Below are 20,585 nucleotides of genomic sequence, written 5' to 3'. Positions count from 1 at the left end.
ATTAGTCACATACTGTTGCACAGACTTAAATTAATAATGCTAGAAGATTTGTTTAGACAATGTCATACATTTTTTCACTTTAATCTTTCAGTAGCACTCTAACATACAGCAAAATCAATTGTGCAGTGTTTCCTGCCCTTAGACACAACAAATCCTTTGCTTATTCCTATTTTAAAAGCCTTTTAATTGCTCTGACCAGGTCAGTATTCTATGATCACTTGTGGCTAAAGTGGGATCACTTTTTTCATTCGGACCCTGCTTGAAAGCCTTCGGTCTTGCCAAACCAATTGTAACAGGTATTTATGGATAATCCAGTCATGAGTGTTGTGTGTTATATCACTAATCATTTTATTGAAAGCTGGGTTTGTTAGCAAATTAGCAGGTTCCAGCCATTCGTGTCTTACGGTAGCTATGATAATACTGAAACCTTTTCAGTTTTATTTCCTGAGCGTGGTTTCATTGGGGAAAATGAGTGGCAGTAGTGCCCCTGTCAGTCTTGAATTTTGCCATCATGATGCAACTGCTTTTTTTTTAATACCTGTGGTGTTGAGCTTAGGTTTTGCTGTAACTGAAATTCATATTTTTTCTTACATCACCGAGTCTGTGCTAATTAAGGATCCTAGCAGATTGTTTTGGATGCGGAGTCAAATAGGACCTGAACTTTTAACAGACATTAGAGCACGAGAACCGCAGGACATCGAGTCTTTCAGCAGGCTTTATGCAAGGCCATTCGCTCCAAGGCTTTTTTGATTCCAGCACCTGTATATCTGCTGACCGTTCCTGCCTGTGCCAAGAGCGTAATTGGTACAGACACTTTTACGTTCTCTTTAGCTGCTCTTGCTGTCTGCGCTTCACTGGAAGAACACCAGGTAATAGCTGAGTTTTTGAAGGAAAGCACTGCCATGCACCACCTCAGTGGGGATCTGCAGCCATCAGCAGTCGTTTTCTGCACTGGCAATCCGCAGCCTGCTGCCGCAGCTCTGGGAAGGAAGCTGACAATCAGAAACAAGGTTTATGTCTCTCTCCTGAGAAGTATCCTGCTTCCGTTGGGAAGCCCTTGATTTGCTTTCATCTGCTAGGTCTTGGTGAATCAGACCTTTCCTATTCCTGCAATTAGCAGCAGCCAGTAGGTTGGGTCTTTCCTTCTCCTTGGCATAATGAAGAGGGTCTACCTTCACAGGTTTTCTCATTGAAGCAGGAAAACTTTGGAGCAGAACTTTCTTCCTTACAAAAATAAAATTAATGTATGCCCCTGAGAGTGTCAAGGTTTGCAGAAGGAGTAGATGTGGCAAATCCCTCGGCTGTCTCTGGAAGATGGCTGTTGTCATGGCCTTTGTCCACAGGTTCACCACGCTTTGGTCTGCTGTGAGCGAACTGGCGTTTCAGGTCTTGTGTTTCCATGCTGTGAGTGCTGTTCTCTGCGCTAGCTCATCTCTTCAGAAGTGTCTGCTGATGGGAATTTCTTTGCGCAGGAAAGGTTGGTGTGATTTCCCCCAGTCCCGAAACAGGCTTTATCATTTCTCAGCGCAGCATCATCTGTTTCTCTACTGCTGGGGAAGACTGTCCTGCAAACAGGAGGACTGTTGCTTCTGAAATCTTTTCAGGGCAAAAGAGGGAAGGATAAGCAGGAGGTGTTAATTGCCTCTAATTGAGGGGAAGAATGCAGGTGCTGATCAGCTGTCACTTTTGTCAGGGCTGCACAGTCAGAGCCCTCCCGTACAAGCAACAGTTCCTGTCTCCACCTCACCGACTGCCAGAGATGGGCAGTGAAGGGGCTTTGCTGAGTTACAGGAGTTGGAGCAAGGGCTGGGTTTGATCCTACAGCTACGGATCACTTTCCAGTGACCTGTCTTTCCAAAGTGCTTGGGGCACAGCTTGCTGTTGATATCTGACTTCTCCCTGGCTTGTGCTTCTTAAAATTTACTAATTTTGAAATAAGGCACCTTTGTTTCAAAAGCATCTGTAGACTACTTGCTGTGGTCTTTGGTTTTGTTTAGAAGCTCTTGCTCCAGACAGTGTTCCTCTTCCTTCCACTGTGTCCTGCCAGGGGCTCCTGGAGCAGGGAGCTGTAGGAATTGGGTGGTTCACCAAGCCAGTGGGACAAAGGAGGGAGCAGTAGAAACATATTTCGCAGTTGCAGTTTGTTCAGGTAAGAGGCAAAGCAATAGTCTGGCAAACTGTTGAAGCAAAACATGAAGAAACCGCTTACATTTCAATAAAGTCCAGTTTCTAAAAATATATATGCATCTTTTGGAGTTCTTGAATTGCCTGCACTGCAAGAATTGGTATTGCAACTGCAGCCTCCTTTAAATAGCTTTGAATAACTGTATGTCCATTTATGCTTACTTGATAGGAAACTCTGATATTTTTTGTGTCTGTCTATAAGCAGCTTCTAGCCAGAGCTTTTAACAGCTACTGCTTAGATCTTTCTTTTTTACAAGTATAATGTAAATGAAAGCGAGCCTTCCTCTTACCTGAGTGGAGGTATAATTATTTTTCTTGAAGTAGTAAAGAAAAATATAATTTTCCATTTACTGAGACAATGTTTCATTATGCTGCTCTCATCTGGGATATACTGTTTTTCATTAACATCCTCATTTCTATGCTTTTACTTAGTAGTTTGAAACATTACATAGGAAACAAAAGATTTTAAAATAAATAAATATGTAAAACCCCTTCTGGTATCTTTACCAGCAGAGAAGGAAAGTGTGTTAGTCTAATGGTGTCTTCAGCTTGTTCACTCGGACAAATGGCTGTTGGCTTGCGATGAAATCATGAATGTGAATCCTTTTCCTTTTAGTTAGCCAGGTATTGGTGTGATAGCAAGAGTTTGATGTTTGTACTGAACAGTTTATAGAAAGCTTAATAGTTTCAAAGCAAATCGCATTAGGATCATATTGTATTTTTGAGTCTGCTGGTAGACAGACCACGCCTGCAGATCAGAACCTACTTACTCATATCAGGTGTGGTCCAGGCATACGAACGCCAGCCACGATGGATTACTGCAGGCTGGAGTCCGAGCCAGGGACGTGCAGTGACCGGTGCACCCTGCAGCTCTGTACTCTGCTCAGTCCCAGCAGGAATCTGCAGAAGCTGCAGCTGGTACTGGCGGTGCACAGTGTTAACGTCTCTTGCATTGCCCTGCTCCTTCCCCTACGCTGCTGCGGAACGACTGCAGTTAAAAATGGAGATCACTCGGCACAGTGTATTTCTTCTCCCAGCTCAGGGCTCTGGTGAAGGATGGCTGCATACTGGAACCGTCTGTTTCTTTCAGTGGAAGTGATTTATAGGGAGGAACTGTTAGAGGGCAGGTGATTTATTGCTTATCAATAACAGTAAACACATCCTGCTTTACAATGACCAGAGTCTCTAATTTATTGTATTCTGTCTGTGAAGGTGTCATTTGTCTTCTGAACAGCTTGTTGTCTACCAGTACCTGGAACATTCAATGTCTTTGGTTTCTCTTGAACATTCATTTGGATAGCATTTATTAGCAATCTAATACTGATGCTTTATAGCTTTACTACCTTTCGTCCTTCTAAAAGTTCGATCAATTTAAAGCTTGGGAGTATTTTCTGTACAGTTGCAGGCTTTTAAAATGATGGCAGATGAAGTAATTGGCTTTTATTTTGTTGGAACTGGTCTTTGGGTGTTTTCTAGCAATAGGAAGATGGCATGTTGAGGATACATGGATAAGGCAGGTGCTAGAAGAAAAGTACTTGCATTATATGGGTAAGCTGTCGTTGTGTGACTTTTTATAGTTTATCATTTTATAGCGTTTCCTGACTCTACTGTGATCCTCTGAGTTTTATCTCCTTTTTACTTCTGTCTTTTAAGCAGCTTGGTAAAGGTGTCAGATGCAGGCCTCTACACTAATCTTTCTGTTCCTCCTTTCTCCCATCCAAATTACTCAAGTGAGTAAACTGAACTAGTTACTAAGACTCCAGAGAGTCTGTCCACTTGGACAGGAATATAAAAACCTTTATTGGAGTGTGTGCATTTGCAGCCATTTAAATGGGATTATTTTAGAGTCAAATAATCTTGAGACGTCTATTGAATTATTGTGAAACTTGCAATACATTCCTCCTTTTTTAAGAGAGCAAGTTACTCTGACCCTTGTGTGATGAGTGAAGATTGACTGTTCCAAAAACTCGTTTGAATGTGTATATTTTTTGGCAGAAGGAAAAAAAAAAAGTGTGGTTAAAGTAGAGCTTTTTTCAATAACATTTTTCCAAGACTAAACCAAACACTTTGAGTGCATCTTCAGGGATTTCTCTGTCCAAAAGTTTCTTCCCTTCATCTATAATGAACTCCCCTTTTTCCCAGTGCTGGCTGGAATAAAAATTACTTCTCAGGCACTAATTTCTTCCAGTAGTGTTACTTTGATTGTAAAGTGAACTTATTTGCTAGGGCATTCATCAGTTTGAGAGATAAAGCCAGATCTGGGATGGCTGATAGATATCCCTGTCTAGATCCTATGGAACTAGGGCTCATTCCTAGTTGAGAAACAAGTAAACTTGTTTGTGCTGTGCTAAATCTAAAATGAAGCTTTCATTCAATGGGAGAGTATTAAGACCATAATTTTTTTGGGAAACAAAACAGACTCTAGTAAAAAGCATATTTTCCTGACAACAGAAGACAGTCCAGAATAGACGACTATTAATTTCCAAACCTGAAATTGTACCCCCATGGTATCTCCTGCTAATTGCGGCAGTTCTTAAAGTGTAGTACCTAGCTGTAGTTTCCACTGTGAAGTATGATTTATAAAGAGAGACAGGGTTTTTGTGATGTTTTATTCATTGGTTTTAAATGTCACCTGCCTTGATTCATAACATTGATGTCCCTTAAATGGATTTCCTTTTTTTTTTTTCTTCAGCCATCTGCCAAGAATTTTTAAACTCTGCTAATTGTTTGTGTCTTTTAAGCATTACCTTTTCAGCATATTTAGTAGGTTCTCCCCAGCAAATACTTTTAACTTGTGACATCTTTATTAAGGAAAAATGGTTCATTTTGTCACCTTGTAATCAAACATACAGTCATTTTAAAAATAAGCCCAGGAACAGCTTGCTTATCTCTTTTATTGTTTGTTAAGTGGTATTGAATCTTCTGTAACATTTGCATGGGGAAGACACTCTGAGCCTTACTGCAAACCTCACCAAATTCACGGCTGCTTCAAACCACCGATGGGATTTACAGCGGGCTCCATGTATGTAGGTTTTATAAACCTTTCTAAATTCCATTTATAACAACAACACAACAAAACAAAAAAAACCCCGGAAGATACCACATTTCATTTTAAAATTTGTTAGCAATATTTGAAATTGAGAAAGATAGTTCAATGGCTTGACTCTTAGATCTGTTGTGGAAGAGAATAGATTTCTGCTCTCTTCCATTTGGTAACAGGGTCATTGCTCACCACCTGCTTTCACTTTGGTGCATACTGACATTGATTGCAAAGCATTTACTGCCACTACTTGCTGTCAAAATTTCTTTTTTTTTTCCGCTATATTTTTGTATATAGCAGGCATTCTGTGACATAAGGCTTTTAAATGAAACTTGCAGTGAGTGGGAAGTTAAAATGAGTTGCTGTTGTTTGTGTTGCATTGCTTAGGTCATAGCCCTTAATGGAGACTGAAATAATGTAACCTGAAATCAACTTCATATGAGAGTGTTCAGACTTGTAAATTCAACATCCTGGACTATCTTGGAGTCCCATTTCCTACTGTAGCATCTAATCAGCTGAGACATTGACTGAAAGTTTTGTGGATGAACTAACAGAACTTCAGCCAGGGTCTTTGATCATGGGATTTGTTCCACTACTGCTGTATGTTTAAGGTCAGGCTGCAACGTGCATTTCTGCTTGGGGAGAAAGGGAAGAGGGATTAATAATTGAAGGTGTGACACTGGAAAAAAATCTCTGAGCATACTGAATTCTTTAGAAAACCTGTTTGAGCCTTGTTATGCCTTGAGATCTGTTTTCAAGGCTGGATGTGTTCTTGGCACAGCATCTTCCTTAAAGAAAGAACACTGCTGCTCAAACGAGAGCTATTTGAAATGCTTCTAAAATCTTCTTGCAACTCATCTGTCAGTACAAATGTTTGTAAAGGGTAATGTAGCTTAAAAAGACAAGCTTGTCCAGGTTTTTCTCATCTGTAGCAAAAAGGGCTTCTTTTGGGGACTCTCTGCATCAGGAGCCTAATATAGCTGCTCTGGATCGCCTCTTGGAGGATGGAGTCTCTGGACCATAAGGGCAAAGCCTGAGGATAAGGTCTCCATCAAGCCTCTGCAAATATTTTCCAATAGGCAGGGTCTCATCCAGACAAGTGCCTGAACTGATGGCCTGTGGAGGAGCAAAGTTATCTCCACTCTGACTTCTGGACCTGGTGCATTTGCCTTTGTGCACCCTCTTCTTCTATTGCTATAAAACCTGCAGAAAAATCTAGACGTTGCTTGTTGCCAGTGTGTGTAATTACTGAGTGTCTTCCTGCTTACCTCACCAGACTTTGCGGGGGGAGTTTCATCATGTGTGAGGCATGTTTGAGGTCTTGCTCGCACAGAGAAGACAATGGAATTTGCAGTTGGCCATGGCTACTTCCAGTGGCCAGGGTATCACTTATTTCAGTAACCTCAGTGATCAGATGGCTTCAAAACCCAAGCTTTGACCTTCAAGAAAGAGGGAGAAAGAGTAGCCTAATACACAAAGACTGATATAGTCTGAAAGGGGTATTATTTGGGAATGGAGTGCTTGATTCCTTCTGGGTTTGTGATTTGCCATCATACAGAATCATTATAAATAGATGCCCAAGTAATAGTGAACACTTGGGAAAACCTTGCATGGCAAGGCGTGCAGGTTCCTGCGACATGGATTTTATGGAGATGGTTCACGGGGGGACTGTCCCCCCAAAAATATTTGTCTCTGAGATATTAAACATATGCCCCTAGTTTTAAAGATGACAACCTCTCCCATGGTCATGCAGTTATTTATTTTTCAAGATGCGCTGGAAAGCTCTGTAATTCAGTCTTTCCTCAGAAAGCTTTTAATTCTCTCTCCCAATTCCCTTGCTTCCAAATAGCAGCTATTTCTTCCTTTCCCTTAGTGAAGGAGGAGAGGCAGAGCAGTGTTGAACCGGGGTTTTGCAACGAGCTTCGCTTTTGGGTACATGAGGTAGGGAACTGATGTGGCCCTCCTGGAAACACACCCCCTTCAGCAGCAACCCTGGAGTCAGGAATAAATGGAGAGACTAAGACTCACATTAAAAACTTTTGTTGAATAAAGGTTAATACTCTTAAGTGTTAAGATAGTTTTAAACAACTTTGGCCTATCTGTAATGCCTGCTTACCATGGATGATATAGTCTTCACCTTTGAAACTGAAACTGTGTGTCTTAGACCTTCACTGTGCATTGCAGATTTAAGCGTGTCCAGTCTTCAAATAAGTTAATGATGCTCACAGACCAGCAGCAAACTTCTCACTCCACATTAGTAATGGAAGACTGTATTCACATACTAATTTAGTGTTAACTAATTGGTTACCACTTCAGTTACATTTGTGTTTCATGGTGATAGTACACTGAGCAGTATCGTATGAGGGAATCGCTCTAACTTCAGTATTCTTACTTTTACTTCTTCAGGATAAGTAATCCTAAATAAATAAATTAATTGTTAATCCTTAGGTGAGTAGAGCCCTTAGGAACAAGGGAGAGAAGAGGAAAGGGTATGTTGGATGGGAAGGAAGCTCCATTACAGACCCACGTACCCTTCCTAGCAGAACGTAGTTAAACCCCTCAGATTTGTAGACAATTTTATTTGGTTTAAAGGAATCAGCATTTTCTGTCAGATTGCTTTTCTTGAAAAAAAAGGAAAAAAAACCCCAGGTTGGTCAGCTGTGTACTTTACAGTCGATTTGTGCAGCTAGCCAGATCTTGAAAGCCCAATGACATGATATATTTTAGCATGTCCAGGGGTATTTTGGTACTCTTACTTAAGAAAATTAAAGCATAATCACTTGGAGAAGGAAAAAAAAAAACTCTACTGTGTTTTTCCTTAATCAAATCTCTTGGAAGCAAGTGTTTTTTATAAGCAAGTGATGCTCCTTTTTTGCCTTTTTTTTTTTTTTTAACTTGTCCAGACAGGCTGACCTTTTAGCTTGGTTTCTAATTCAGTTACTGAAAAAAAAACCCCAGTGAGATAACTTGTCTTTGTGGTTACAGGATTAGTCAGCCACTTTCTAAGTCCCTAAAGGATTTTAAGGTTTGGACTTCTTGAAGTTCAGTGCTGCAGAATAACACTGACATAATTTGTCATTTTCTTTGTTTAGATTAAGTGTGTTACGGTACTTGGGATGGTTTTGGAAGTGAGTAACAGTATTCATACTCATAATTGCTATTAAGGTTAAAAAAGGAAATTTAATCTTGGAGCTCAGAAGATTAAAATGCATTGCTCTTTTTATATGACCACCATATCAATGACTACAACTTTGGAGGTTTTTTTTTCCTTAATATAACTTCTGTACAATGCTGAGGGCAATAATGGTATGCAGAGGTTATATGGCTCTGCTGGCTGTAACACCAAAACTTTCTTGAGCCTTTTGAGGATTACAGTAAGGATTAATAAAGTGCAATTCTTGGCTAAGAGCAGCTTGGGGATGCCAGCATTATTGATGCAGGCTATGGTGTTCCCACAGTTGTGCAATCTGCTCTGCTCTGTGGGGAACCGCTCCGCATAATCGCTGCCTGGTTATGTCTGGGTAGCCAGAGTAGCCAGGGAGATGTGGGTGTTTGCTATAATCCTCTGAAATTGGTTTCTGTATTGGGAATTTTCTGACATCTTGCCAACAGCAAAGCTTCCCCCAACTCTTACAGGCTTTCGAGAAATGGGGGAAAACTTCCAAACTGCGGGGAGGGTGAGAAAGTAAAGAAGAGATGCCCCTTAACTGGTGAAGGAGCAGTCCTGTATCTAAAGCATGTACGTATGTCTCTTCCAGAGCGGTCACAGGGATTAGCTTCTGAAAGTATGCTTGAGGAGGGCCCAGCAGGATCAAACATTGCGGGTGTAAATATAGCCTGAAATGAGAGAGAGTTGAGTACTAAAACTAAGGCAGTTCTTGCTAGAGCAGAGCAGCAGCTTCGGCAGCTGCTGGGGAGTGAGACTCCATCAGTGAAGCGGTACTGATGCTGCGAGAGGCATCGAATGGAGGGGCAGCTTCCCAAGAAGCCCATCAGCCCGTGATCGTGTGGCAGCTTGAGAGAAGCCTTGCTAAGCTGAAAAGAGAGGTCTTGGCTGCTGTCCTTCCTGCAGATGCAGGACAGAGAAGTTTCCAGTTTAGACATGGTGTTTGTAGTGTGTCTGGCAGGGAGGAGGGCAGGAAGGAGAATGGCACAGTCTTCCAGTAATTCTGTAGGAATAGTACAGATACAATGGTCTAGTATCATACACCTATATTTTAATCAAATAAGCAGAGCTACCTAGAAAATAACCAGGATCCTTACTGGCATTGTAGCAGTAAGATGTTTCACTTTCAGTAGCCATAAAACTCCCCGTTTGTGAAAGGTAAAGCTAGCCCAAACACGTCATCTGAGGTGGCCTGGGTCTCCTCCGATATAACTCTATTAAAATACTTTTTTCCAGTTTGCCTAGAGATCGATTGCTGAGTGTGTTAGTGTCTGTCCGTCCTCCGCAAAAAGTGATGCTGTGATTGGACTCATTTAACTGTTTCAGCTGCTTGACTTGCCCTGACTTAAGTTGACTTGGCCACTAGAGCATATGCTGAGCTAGTTGAAAGTTGAGTGTTACTTCTCTGTGGGAAGTCATCTGCTGTCCAGATGAGGTGGTCTGAAACAGCTGTCTCCAGATGTGCACTGATCACAGATCCTGTCCTGTTTTCTTTGGGAAGTTTTAGCTGCAGTGCTGTTTTGACTTGTGCTGGATGCTGCAGCCCATGATGTGTTTTGCTAGCACATTGCCTAAATAATTAAGATGCATTAAAAGCAGAAGCTTGTGCTGCTGAGACTTATTTTTCAAATCCTTTGAAAGATTAATATCTGTATTTTTAATCTTGCATGAAATCCCACAGTGACTGCATTTCATCCACTGCTTTCATAACAGTGAGAAACTTCACTGACATGCTAATGCTAAAAGGGCTGGAAAATCAAGATAATTAATGTTTGTGTAGGCACTGGGGTTTGTTCTCATTTACTGTAGCCCCTTTGTAGTACGGCTGCTTGACGGATTTGTGAAGTTGTAGGGACCTGACAATCGTGATGAAAAGTGGGCGGTAAGTGCCTGTAGGTTCCTAGATTCTTGTGTCCCTTGCCTTGGACAGCTTACAGGGAATAAATAGTTAATGCCTGCTCATACATTACATCGAGGCCTCCTTATGCTAGAAACATAAATGAGAACAAGGCACTTAATTTTTAGATCAGTGACTGAAAGTATGCCAAATGGTATTGAGCCAGCATTTCAGGAAAAATGCTAAGGAAAAAAAAATGGCATGCTATTCCAACACCAATTTATATCACCGTTTTCAAGACCCAAAGTCTGGAGCACTGCTTAGCATGAGAAATCACCCTCTACATTTAATTTTGGCCGGAGAAATTGAATGCTTTTTTTGCTGGTTTAAAAAAGGTGCATAGTACTATTCAGTAATCTGTTCCCTCAGAGTACATTTGATACGAGCATTTAATTGATACCATGTTTAACCAGTCTTTCAAGTCACAGAAGACTAATTCCAGAATAATCTCAGTTCTTACACTCGTCAGAGCTCACATTCATGAATCCTCGAGATCTGACACCTCTCCCTAGCTCGTGGTCTTCTACAGCACCCATGCACTCTGGTGTGCTGCGGGCTGAATTACGCTCTGAGGTGGTTGCTACAAATAGTTGCAGGAAGTGGCATCCAATGAGTGATTGCCTCCCAGAAATAAAACTCTGCTTGAGGAGATGATAGAAGAAAAGTTCAGAAGTTGAGGTGGATTTGCATCGAGCTGATCTGCAGGATCTGGAGAGGAAGTACGAGGGTGCCCTTGCTTTTATGGGAAGGGAAGCATCTTGATAGCATTGCTGATAGCCACAGTCAAGTGAAGCAAGAGTTTAATTAGTCTCTTCCGTGAAGAGCCTCCCTTCCCAAAGGACATCTGAACACTTACTAGACTATTTGTAGGAATTCTTTTCTACTTATCTCTAATACATAGCCACTTCTGGTGTTACCAGTAGCCTCCTGTGATAATCAGTAGCCTCCCGTGAGGGGCTCAGATGTGCTTCCATACAAATTGTAGTCCCACTGAGCTGTTTTCTTTTTTGTTTTGTTTTTCCGAAGTAGCCTGTTGCTACTATCTTACATTGGTAATATTTTTCATTATCTCTAGCAGCAAATTTCTATTTGGCATTTAATGTTTAGCATAGGTTGGATAACTTGCTTTGGATAAAAAACACTTCTCAAGCCATGTTTGGATTTTGCCTGTCTAAATACACGCACATAAATGAGTTGTGCTCCCTATTACTATGGTTCAAGATGTTCTCAGTTTCTTTGGGGGGCTTTGATTGCTGGGCATGCAGTCAAGAACTGTTAGATTGCAGTGTAAAACTAGGCAGAAAAGGAAGATATAACAATAAAAGCTGTGCTAAATAGACAATTAATTTGTTGGGGTTTTTTTTTCTTTAGTTCCCACCCAGCTCATATCTTTTCCACTAAGAATTTATTTCCCTGTGTAGCGTGGGAAGCTGCAATTTTATTACTTCTGTATTTTAGTCTTCAAACTCCCACTGCCCCTTATGAAGTGATAATTGCTAAAGTCAGTTTTTCTAAAGGCTATTTAAAACTTACAAGTTTGACATTGAGTTATGTTGAGCAGTAAATGCCACCTGGAATATTTGGGTGAAGGGCAGACCGATTGCTGCAGCTGGGTGTTGCCTTTCTAAGAAGCCACAGGCTACTGGTGGTAAAGGTTGGAGGATATTCAGAAAATACTCTGCATGTGGAAGACAAGTGTTCAAACTCGCAGAAGTTATGGTAGAGGGGTATGACTAGAGGGCTAAGGAAGGAGACAGCAACTTCCTAATTTTATTTGTAAGATTTGCTGTAGTATCAAGACTTGAAAATATCCTCCTCCTGCAAAACTCTTCCACCATGAGGAAAATAACCCTGTCTCACCAATGTCATATATATTCCTATAAAACAGGAATCAGAAATCAGGGGCCATGATGATGGGAGAAGAACTGCATCCCCTCCCTGGAGATGGAGGGTTCATGTTTGGCACAAGCTTCAGGACTTCTAAGCATTTAAAAACAAAGCCCGGATAGCATGAAACGTTGCAAAGATGCAAATAAAAGGCTTTGTGCTAAATCTAGGGATCAGATTCAATGTGAGCGAGTAACAAGCAGGTTGCAGGAGGAACATGTTTTTCACTTGCCCCAAGATAATATTTTCTGATTCCTGTGCAGCCAGTGAGTTAGTGCTCTGTTGAAACTCTTTGTTGGGGGAGAAACGTGTGAAAGCTGCTGGGAAACAGCTCGTTTATATTCGATGTTTATAATTCATGCAGGAAGAGGATTTTGCTGGCAGTGTTTTTGGTAAACGAGCAAATAAGAATGATAGCTGAAGTGACTCGAGGATGACATGGTATTGATGTCAGTAGTGCAGAGTGACCCCAGTCAGTGGTGACCTTGTGCTGCTGAAGGGCCATCGAGGGACCAGAGGAGTGTGCCAGATCCCAAACTGGTCAAGCTCCAGCCCCTGCTGTAGGAAAACCAGGCATGGGTGCTCTTCAGTGCAAAGACTGTATATACCAAGAGAACCGTGATAAATCATTTGCATCGGCTTCTAATTCAAAAAGTTTTCACTGATTGTTTTTTTTGTTTGTTTTTCTTGGGGACTGGGAAGGCACTGAGCTAATTCTCTAGGCTTTGTGTTTTACAGTAGATGATGTGTGAAATACAAATCTGGCATGGTCTGTTTAAGAAATACTGTGGAGGTTTTTAGACCACCTCTTGCTCAGGACATAGGTATAAATTTCAGACCATGGTGCCCTTGGATATTGAACCTGTGTCTGCGTGTCTGCAGAGAGCCTTCATTTATTCTCCTTTCGCTGCTTAGATTCGTTTACATTCAGTAGAATATCATGTTGCAGTGACACTTTCCCTGACTGGAACAAATGCAAGTGGTATTTTTTTTCCCCCTATTTTTAAAATGCTGATTTGAAAGGACAGTAACTCAGAAGCAGTTTGAGGTGAACGTTGTTCAGCAGAGTAGTTATCCGCAAGTCTGTCTGAAATGCTGGCAAAGGGATGTCATGAATAGCTCACGAATCTTCTCCTTGAAGAAGAAATTGTATATCAAATGATCTGTTCCTGTTTTGTCCATCGTTAACTGCATATGCATGGAAAGACCATAGATTATGTCCTTCCGAAGGATGTAATTATATATGTCCTTCTGAATTATATAGTAGAAATCATCAGCATAGTAAAACGAGGTGTTGCTGTCAGTGGTGTCTGCAGCCTGTGGAGCAGGGAAGGGCATGCGTGGCCGTGTGCGAGAGGCTTTCAGGTGAACGCTTGCACCTCTGGCATCTGTCTTCAGTTGGGCATTTTTACAGAGTTAAGATCATTCTCAAAACCTTGAGTAAAAATACAACTGTTAAATCAAATGGTTAAAAATTAGCTTTCTGCACGTACAACCTTGCTTGAACAGTTTCACTGCGCTGCCTCCTCTCCCTGTTGATAGATGTGTTTGACCAACCTTAGAACAAGTATTTTATATCAGCCTTTACATTTGAAATGAGATTCCTTCCTTTAAAAGTTTGTCTTAGCTATTTGATCGCTGTGGACAAAAATAGATAGCTTTTCCAGAGACACTTACAACTTCTTATAACAGAAGAATTGCTGAGGAGAAGTGAGGAGAGGAATGGGACTGAGCCCGTGGCTAAAACCAGCTCTAATTGCAGCTGTTCAGCGCTGAGGCTTTACCCTGAGTAACCGTCTGTCATGAGATGCTCTGTCCTTGTCCTTCTTTTTTTATTTTGCTTCTGGCGTTTCTCTAAGAGAATAATGTCAGGATCCCAGGAGTCTACCACTGCAGAGACTGATATGCTGGAGTTTAAAAACTTCATTTCTGGGAGGAAGTCTGTCTGTGGCATTGGCTTCCAGTGAAATGCCACGCAGCAAAGTGAAATGGAAGCCATCATGTTTAAGCAGTTCTCTGGGTTTTTTTTTTTTTCCTTTAAAGATGCGTGTGCAAGTGGAAGGACAAGCTGAGAAATAGCCCAGCCCAGGTCCCAGGGCTGGTGGTGTCGCAGGCCTGAAGCACAGTGGGGGCAGAGGGCTAGGTGTCCTTTGCAACTGCGTGGGCGCTTGGCTCTCGTTCGTTAGCAATTGAACGCCTGTCAGTCTCGTCCGCTCATCTATGGTGAACGATCACGTTCTGGACCTTTTGCTAATGATGCCCTTTGGCTTCTCTGCCTCTTTGAGGAGTAGCATGGCATTCACGGTCATGCTCATGTTATTCCAGATGAAAACTCTGTAATTAGTTCGTCCTCATCAACACATAGCATTGCACACAGGATGTGTTTCTGTGCTCTTAGATTTTTGCCCTGCATCGACTTCCCTCTCCCACCACCCTGGTTCTGTTTAACCCATGATCAGGCTCCGTAAGTAGCTACTTTGTCCTGCATCACACGTCTGCGCAGGTAACCCGCTTCCTGGTTTGTTCATATTAATATACATCTGTAGGCTTTTGCCCACTCCAGACTTAGCTATACTGTATCTTCCGTGCTGTTAGCCATCTGTCCTGACAATCACACGGTCCCAGGAATTGTCAGAGCAGTTGCATCCCTTGGCAAGCAGTTGCTTACAGTTAGCAGAAGGACTTGTTGGTATGGACGAAGGATGTCCCACAATGCTAGATGATGTTCGAGAACATCCGTACGGCAGTTTTTTCTTCTTACTGCCTCGTTCTCGGGGTCTGGAGAGACCATCGCTGTAAATCTGCTCTGCTGTCTGGTACGCCGACTCTGGCGATTTGTTTCTGGCTGTAAGCAGCACCCAGCACTTCGGGAGGACGGTGGAGAAGGTTCAAAGGGCATCCATGGAAGATCGCAGCCCCAGGATGATTTCTGACACCTAATACTTGGCTTAAGCTGTGAGCGAGGTATTTTAGATCTGTTCCAAAACTCTCTTCTAGAAGTCTAGCGCTGGGTGCTCTGGGAGAGCTGACAGCCATTTGAGCCGATATAGCTGCTTGGTGTATGTGTTCAGTACTTGCATTAATGTTTTCTTCTTTTTTGCATTTTTATTTGACTGTTCAATTCCCTGGGCTGGGAGGAAGGGGAATGGTGAATAATTACCTGTTCCATGATAAATTAGTGTGAAAAGGCAACTGGTGCCATGCATCCACTTAAACTGCTGTCTGGTAAAGTTGCATTAATGTGTATAAATAATGTATATCTTTGAGGAGGAAGTGCTTTGTCTTTCTAATGAACAGTTGGCTGATTGGAGAGGCCAAAAGACTGTATAACCTTACTAAAAAGGTTTTGTTTTGCTTGTGCCTAGATTATTAAAGCGGATTTGTGATCCTGTAACTGCGACTAGGAAATATCTTCTTTAGTGGAATACACTAAAGAATTTCAAAAGACCTTGTGAGAAGTGAGCTAACAGATGACTTTGTGGTTTGGGGACTGGTATCTCTTCCACCTCAGGAAGCAGGATCAGGATTTCCATATTTTAGTGTTTACATACGTTTTAAGGACTGATGCAAACTATACAACTGCCATTCAACAGCCAGTAATTCAGTTGTTGCCTTATAATAGGCAGCAAGCGTTTCCCTGTGTGCTGGTTCAGAAATGGCTTGAAGAACCGTGATAGCTCACTAATTACCAGCTAAACCAGGACAACAGTGTCACTTGCATTTAACTGAAGTAAAGATAAGTCACTCAATTACAACGTTTGTTGAAAGTCTAAAAATTGACACTTCTTTGTTCACAAAAAAAACCCCAACACCCAAAAAACCCCACCCCAAATTATTTTGCACGTTCTCAGTTCCCACAGCAGGCGGTCGCTGAAAGCAGGTGGTGCACAGTCATTCCCATGCTGCTGCAGTGGCCGTAAACCAGCATCTCCCGTGTGTTTCTGGGGGTCACTTGGGCTTGGATGGGAAAAGGACCGGTGCTTAGGTGAACATTTGAAGCAGTTCCAGTGTCCATATTTTTTACCATAATCCTAAAATCCTGTCTGTTCCACAAGTTATAATATTATATAAAGGGTGTAGCTATAGAGAATCTAGACTTTCCCGCATGACACTTGGCATCGCTAATCACAGAATAAAACTTTTCTGTGCCAGTTCTCAGCAAATTGACATGCACAAGAGAGCAAATTAAACCAAGGGCAGGCAGAAAGGGAATTCAGTGAAAGGAAGCTTGTCCAGACTAGCCTGACATCTTCACGTGTGCAGGAAAATACAAATTGTACTTACATATTATATCAGTTTGAGGCTGACTCAGAGTGACCTGTTGTGTGTGTTTTGGGATTTCTAGCTTAGAGGAGTCCGAATTCCTCACCATGATTGAGGTTAATTCTGATTGTACATAAATGTAGGGGTTTTTTCAAATGCAACTTCTATCAATGATTTTTTTCCTCCCTCTTCCCTTGTGTCCTTTTGTCACTTAGCAGGAGGAAGTTCAGTTGCAAGGAAAGGGGAGGGGGAGACAACTTTGCTTCTGTTGCATCTCAGTAACATATTTCTGTTCTAAGCCTGCAAAATGAAGCATTAGAAAAACAACTCAATGGGAGAAGCATTTCACTGGTTGTTTTATACACTCATGCTGTCACTAAACAGAGCGTGTAACGTGTCTGTAAAATGAGCAAAAGCAGCCCAGTGTCCTGAGGCTCATGCCAGTCTCGTTGAGAGCAGCAGTCTGGAGCAGAACTTGTCCACCTTCTCCTGCTGGAAGATGCGTTGTGACTGTCAGGTGGGCAGCAAAATCCCTGTAGGTGTGTGGATGGTGGCTGTGCTGACGCCGGTGTGTTCTTCTTTTGTCTCCCTGCTAGCTAAAGACTTGGAGTGTCGAGGAACTTCAGCGGAGGCTCTCGGCCCTGGACCCCATGATGGAGCAGGAGATTGAAGAGATCCGCCAGAAGTACCAGTCGAAGCGGCAGCCGATCCTTGATGCCATTGAAGCCAAGAAGCGGCGGCAGCAGAACTTCTGAGCCGCTGGTAGAATACTCCTCCATCCTCAATCAGCTCCTTGCTTTTATGACTACTGAACAGACTGATTTCTATTGAAATACGCTAGCAAAATAGAGGGCAATACTTCTGCTCATTTATTTTTCCATAGCACCTTTGTGAACTCAGGAATGCCAATAAGTGGAAAATCCTGATGGTATGTTTTAATGTTAGACATATATTTAAAACATTATTCCGAAGGAGTTTTGTTACTGTTTTTAGGGGGATTGTTTTTAAATCAGAGGAGCAGATAGAAATAGGCTAATGAAAGTTGGCTCACTCTCTTTTCAACTGAACTTTCAGTAGTCTATTTTGTTTTAAGTTAATATGGAATGTGGTATTAACCGCTGCATCTTTTGTGGGTGTTGGCTTTGTTTTTCTTTGTGAATACACAGACTCAATTTCAAGCTGTTAACTGTATCTTTCTACTGTTAAGGTACTGATAAGTTGTAGGTCACTGAAGAGAGCAGGTGAGAACATGTACAAAGTGTTCCAGCCTTTTGAAAGAAACTTAAATCTCATTTTTTAAAAAGCCTGTAATAAGCCCCATGCCTTACACTGTGTGCTTTAAGCAAGTGTGGTTTCTTCAAGACCTCAGTTTTGTCCTCTTTTTGTGTACTTTATGACTTAATACGAGTAGATAAAGTGTGTTGTGCCTCCATCAGAAATTACCTTCTGGAATTTAATCCACACCGACTTAAAACCAAAAGCCAATTGATGATCTGATTCCCCTTTGTCTGTCTGTTTGGAACTGTCCTTCAGGGAGACCCTGCTGATGTTGGAGTGCTGGGAAAAGGAACCAGTGTTTGAATGGGTGGAAGTTGTGTGAACCTCTCTCAGGAATTAGGTACTTCTGCTGTGTCTGAGAGGACTTAAAAATCTCCACAGTTTGTGAAATATTTTATGGGCTTCATTTCAGATTTACATCTTTAGATGCTTGAATAAAAACTTAATTTCACAATCCTTCACATTTCTGCAAGGTTTAGCACATCAGAAAAGTTGAACTGAAAGTAAAGATTTTGTTGAATTAACAAAGATGTGCATTTATGGTGGTGGAGCAAAGGTGGAGTTGATCTGGATGAGAAGACAATTACTGATGTCCTACTGGAAGAGATTCAGTCTCTTGTCTTCCAGTTCCTCTGGATGCTCTTGCATTCTTTCTTTAAATTTCCCTGCCATTCCTGCCCAGTGTAGCTCAATCAACGAAATGCCCCAGCGTGTACAATCGCTGTGAGGATGGTGCAATTAACTCACACCAGTAGAATGGAGAGAAAAGAGAAGCAGCAAAGAGCCCAGTTGCAGGGCAGAGACCAAGTGACGCCTCTGCCCCGTGGGCTGTAAGCAGAGGTCTGTAGTTTTAGATATATCTAGCATACGATGAAATAGTTGGACTGAGCAAGTATTTCTACCCATTTATTTTTATTTTGCTCTGATAGAGGGAACAGTTTCCATGTCATTCTTCCGAACTAGACCTCGGTGCATCACCTAGATAATTAAACTAAATAGCAGTGTCTCCTGAATCAAATGCTGCTAGAGAGGTGAAATACTCATTTCACGCCTCCGTAGGCTCTTTTTTTTCCCCTTGGAGCAGACTCTTGGCTACTGCTAACAGGTATGCTCCATTGCTGTGAAAGGAACCAAGCCATTTTTACCCCCTCTGCAGATCTGGTTGCATCAGTTTGTCTCGGCGTGATACGCAGTGCGAACGCAGCTCTTTCGGAGATCAGCAAACCAGCTGTCCCTAAGGGAAAAGGGAGGCAGTGGGCAGTGTTTCGGGGTGCTGAAGTAACTGGGATAACAGGCTATTTGATAGCCTCAAGTGTCGGGAAGGGTTCAAATTGGGAAAGCCAGGTAATTAAAATCTTCATTGTTGTTAAATCTTCATTGTTGACTCTCTAATGAGGTTTAATGAGGTGCTGTGTGAACGTCAGGGCTCGTACAGTGCTCGTCTGAAATCTGTGCAATACGTTTTGCCCTAAACATGTGTTTATTATGAGCAATATTCATGAGCGCCCTTTGCATCAAAGAAACTCCTGCAACTTAGGAGGGAGTTTTCTGGTCAAGTGTTGGATCTTGTTGTAGTCACTTGGATGGATCTGGCCCAACACCTCTGGTGTGATAGATGTATGGATATGTGACATGGGAAACGGTGCACTGCTTGTGTGTGGCGTGGATCAAACAGATTCTGCTGGGAGTAGTTTTACCTCTGCACTGTGTAGATAACTTTCTAGTGATCGGAGGGCATTAGAAAACCCAAGTTTTAGGTGAAACACCACAGGGTGGTGTCTATTTACGGAATATGCAACCTGTGACTGCTGTAACTGAATGTAAGCACTCTTGAAATACTCTGCTTTGCTGATGTGATTGTCTTAAAATACAGCAAATGAACCAAAATAAGTAAAACTGGTCCAATGACTTAACTGTCTTTGAACCTTTCTTAAATGCTTGCAGTGGCTGAGACGATAATGTTTCTTGCACTTGGAGCTCTAATGCAGAGGAATTATTTTCTCCTTCACTGATTTTCAATCTGTTAGAGAAAATAATTCCCTTTTCAGTCCCTTTATAGAGTCTCTGGGAGTGTAGTACCTGTTCACTTCTCAGAGTCCTCCAGGCTAAGACCAAGGCTCGTACCCCAAGGAAAAGTTGTTCCAACAGAGTTTGTAAGCAAAAAGCTTGCTGAATTGTGACACTGCATTTGTGTGCTCCTGCATTGCTGAAAGTGTTCTGGACAAACCATTATCTTTGCTTCTGAAACCCAGACATACTGATGATGTCAGTCGTGTGAGACTTAAAAATGTGAAGTTTGTAGCTTTAACTTTTTTTGTAACAAAGAAATTAGCAACACTGGCATAAAGTGCTGACTTGAAATGCTATTTTGTAAGGTCTGGCTGTTTGTATATAATAGTGTTGGGTCATTAGTTTGTATATGTACAAAATAGTAACTTTTATTGCATTCCCCTTTGAGTTTGATACAGGAGATTTTGTTTGGTCTGTCTCAAATATCTTGCCTTATTTGTTCAAAGGGACAAATAAACTGTCCTTACCTGAAAGCATCGGTGTCGTGACTCATATTTACGCATTAAAATACTCTGGTGTATTATTGCTTACCAGGGCAAGTTTTAACATGACGTGCCTTTAGTCACCCAATGTTACGCAAAATTCTGGAGGAGCATATAAGCTTTAATAAATACAAGCAGTAAACATGTCAGAAATACATTTTTGAATTCCTTAGCCTTAAAACACTACTAATTCTGCACCTCAAGGAGAGATTTGCTTGAGTTCAGGGGCAGGTGCAGGTGCTGCCAGCGCTGCGGCAGTTCCGAAGGAGCCGTGGTGGCACTTGGGGCTGTTTGCCCCCACGAGGAGCGATGGCAGCC

General features: G+C 41.9%; 1 protein-coding gene across 5 annotated transcripts in view; it reads left to right on the top strand.

Annotated features, from left to right (window-relative positions):
* STK4 (serine/threonine kinase 4) overlaps positions 1-20,258 on the top strand; it is a 47,867-nt gene extending 27,609 nt beyond the window's left edge. For all 5 annotated transcript variants that reach the window (XM_054845033.1, XM_054845031.1, XM_054845032.1 and 2 more), the window contains one exon: positions 17,034-20,258. In XM_054845033.1, coding sequence (XP_054701008.1) covers positions 17,034-17,107 — 74 coding nt within the window. In that variant the 3' untranslated portion in view covers positions 17,108-20,258. The remainder of the gene's footprint in view (positions 1-17,033) is intronic.
* The last annotated feature ends 327 nt before the right edge of the window (positions 20,259-20,585 follow it).

The sequence above is a fragment of the Grus americana genome, chromosome 17 (genome assembly GCF_028858705.1).
Source record: "Grus americana isolate bGruAme1 chromosome 17, bGruAme1.mat, whole genome shotgun sequence".
NCBI classification, from domain to species: Eukaryota; Metazoa; Chordata; class Aves; order Gruiformes; family Gruidae; genus Grus; species Grus americana.
The sequence above is the reverse complement of the archived record's forward strand: the minus strand, read 5'-3'. Positions and strand labels throughout refer to the sequence as shown.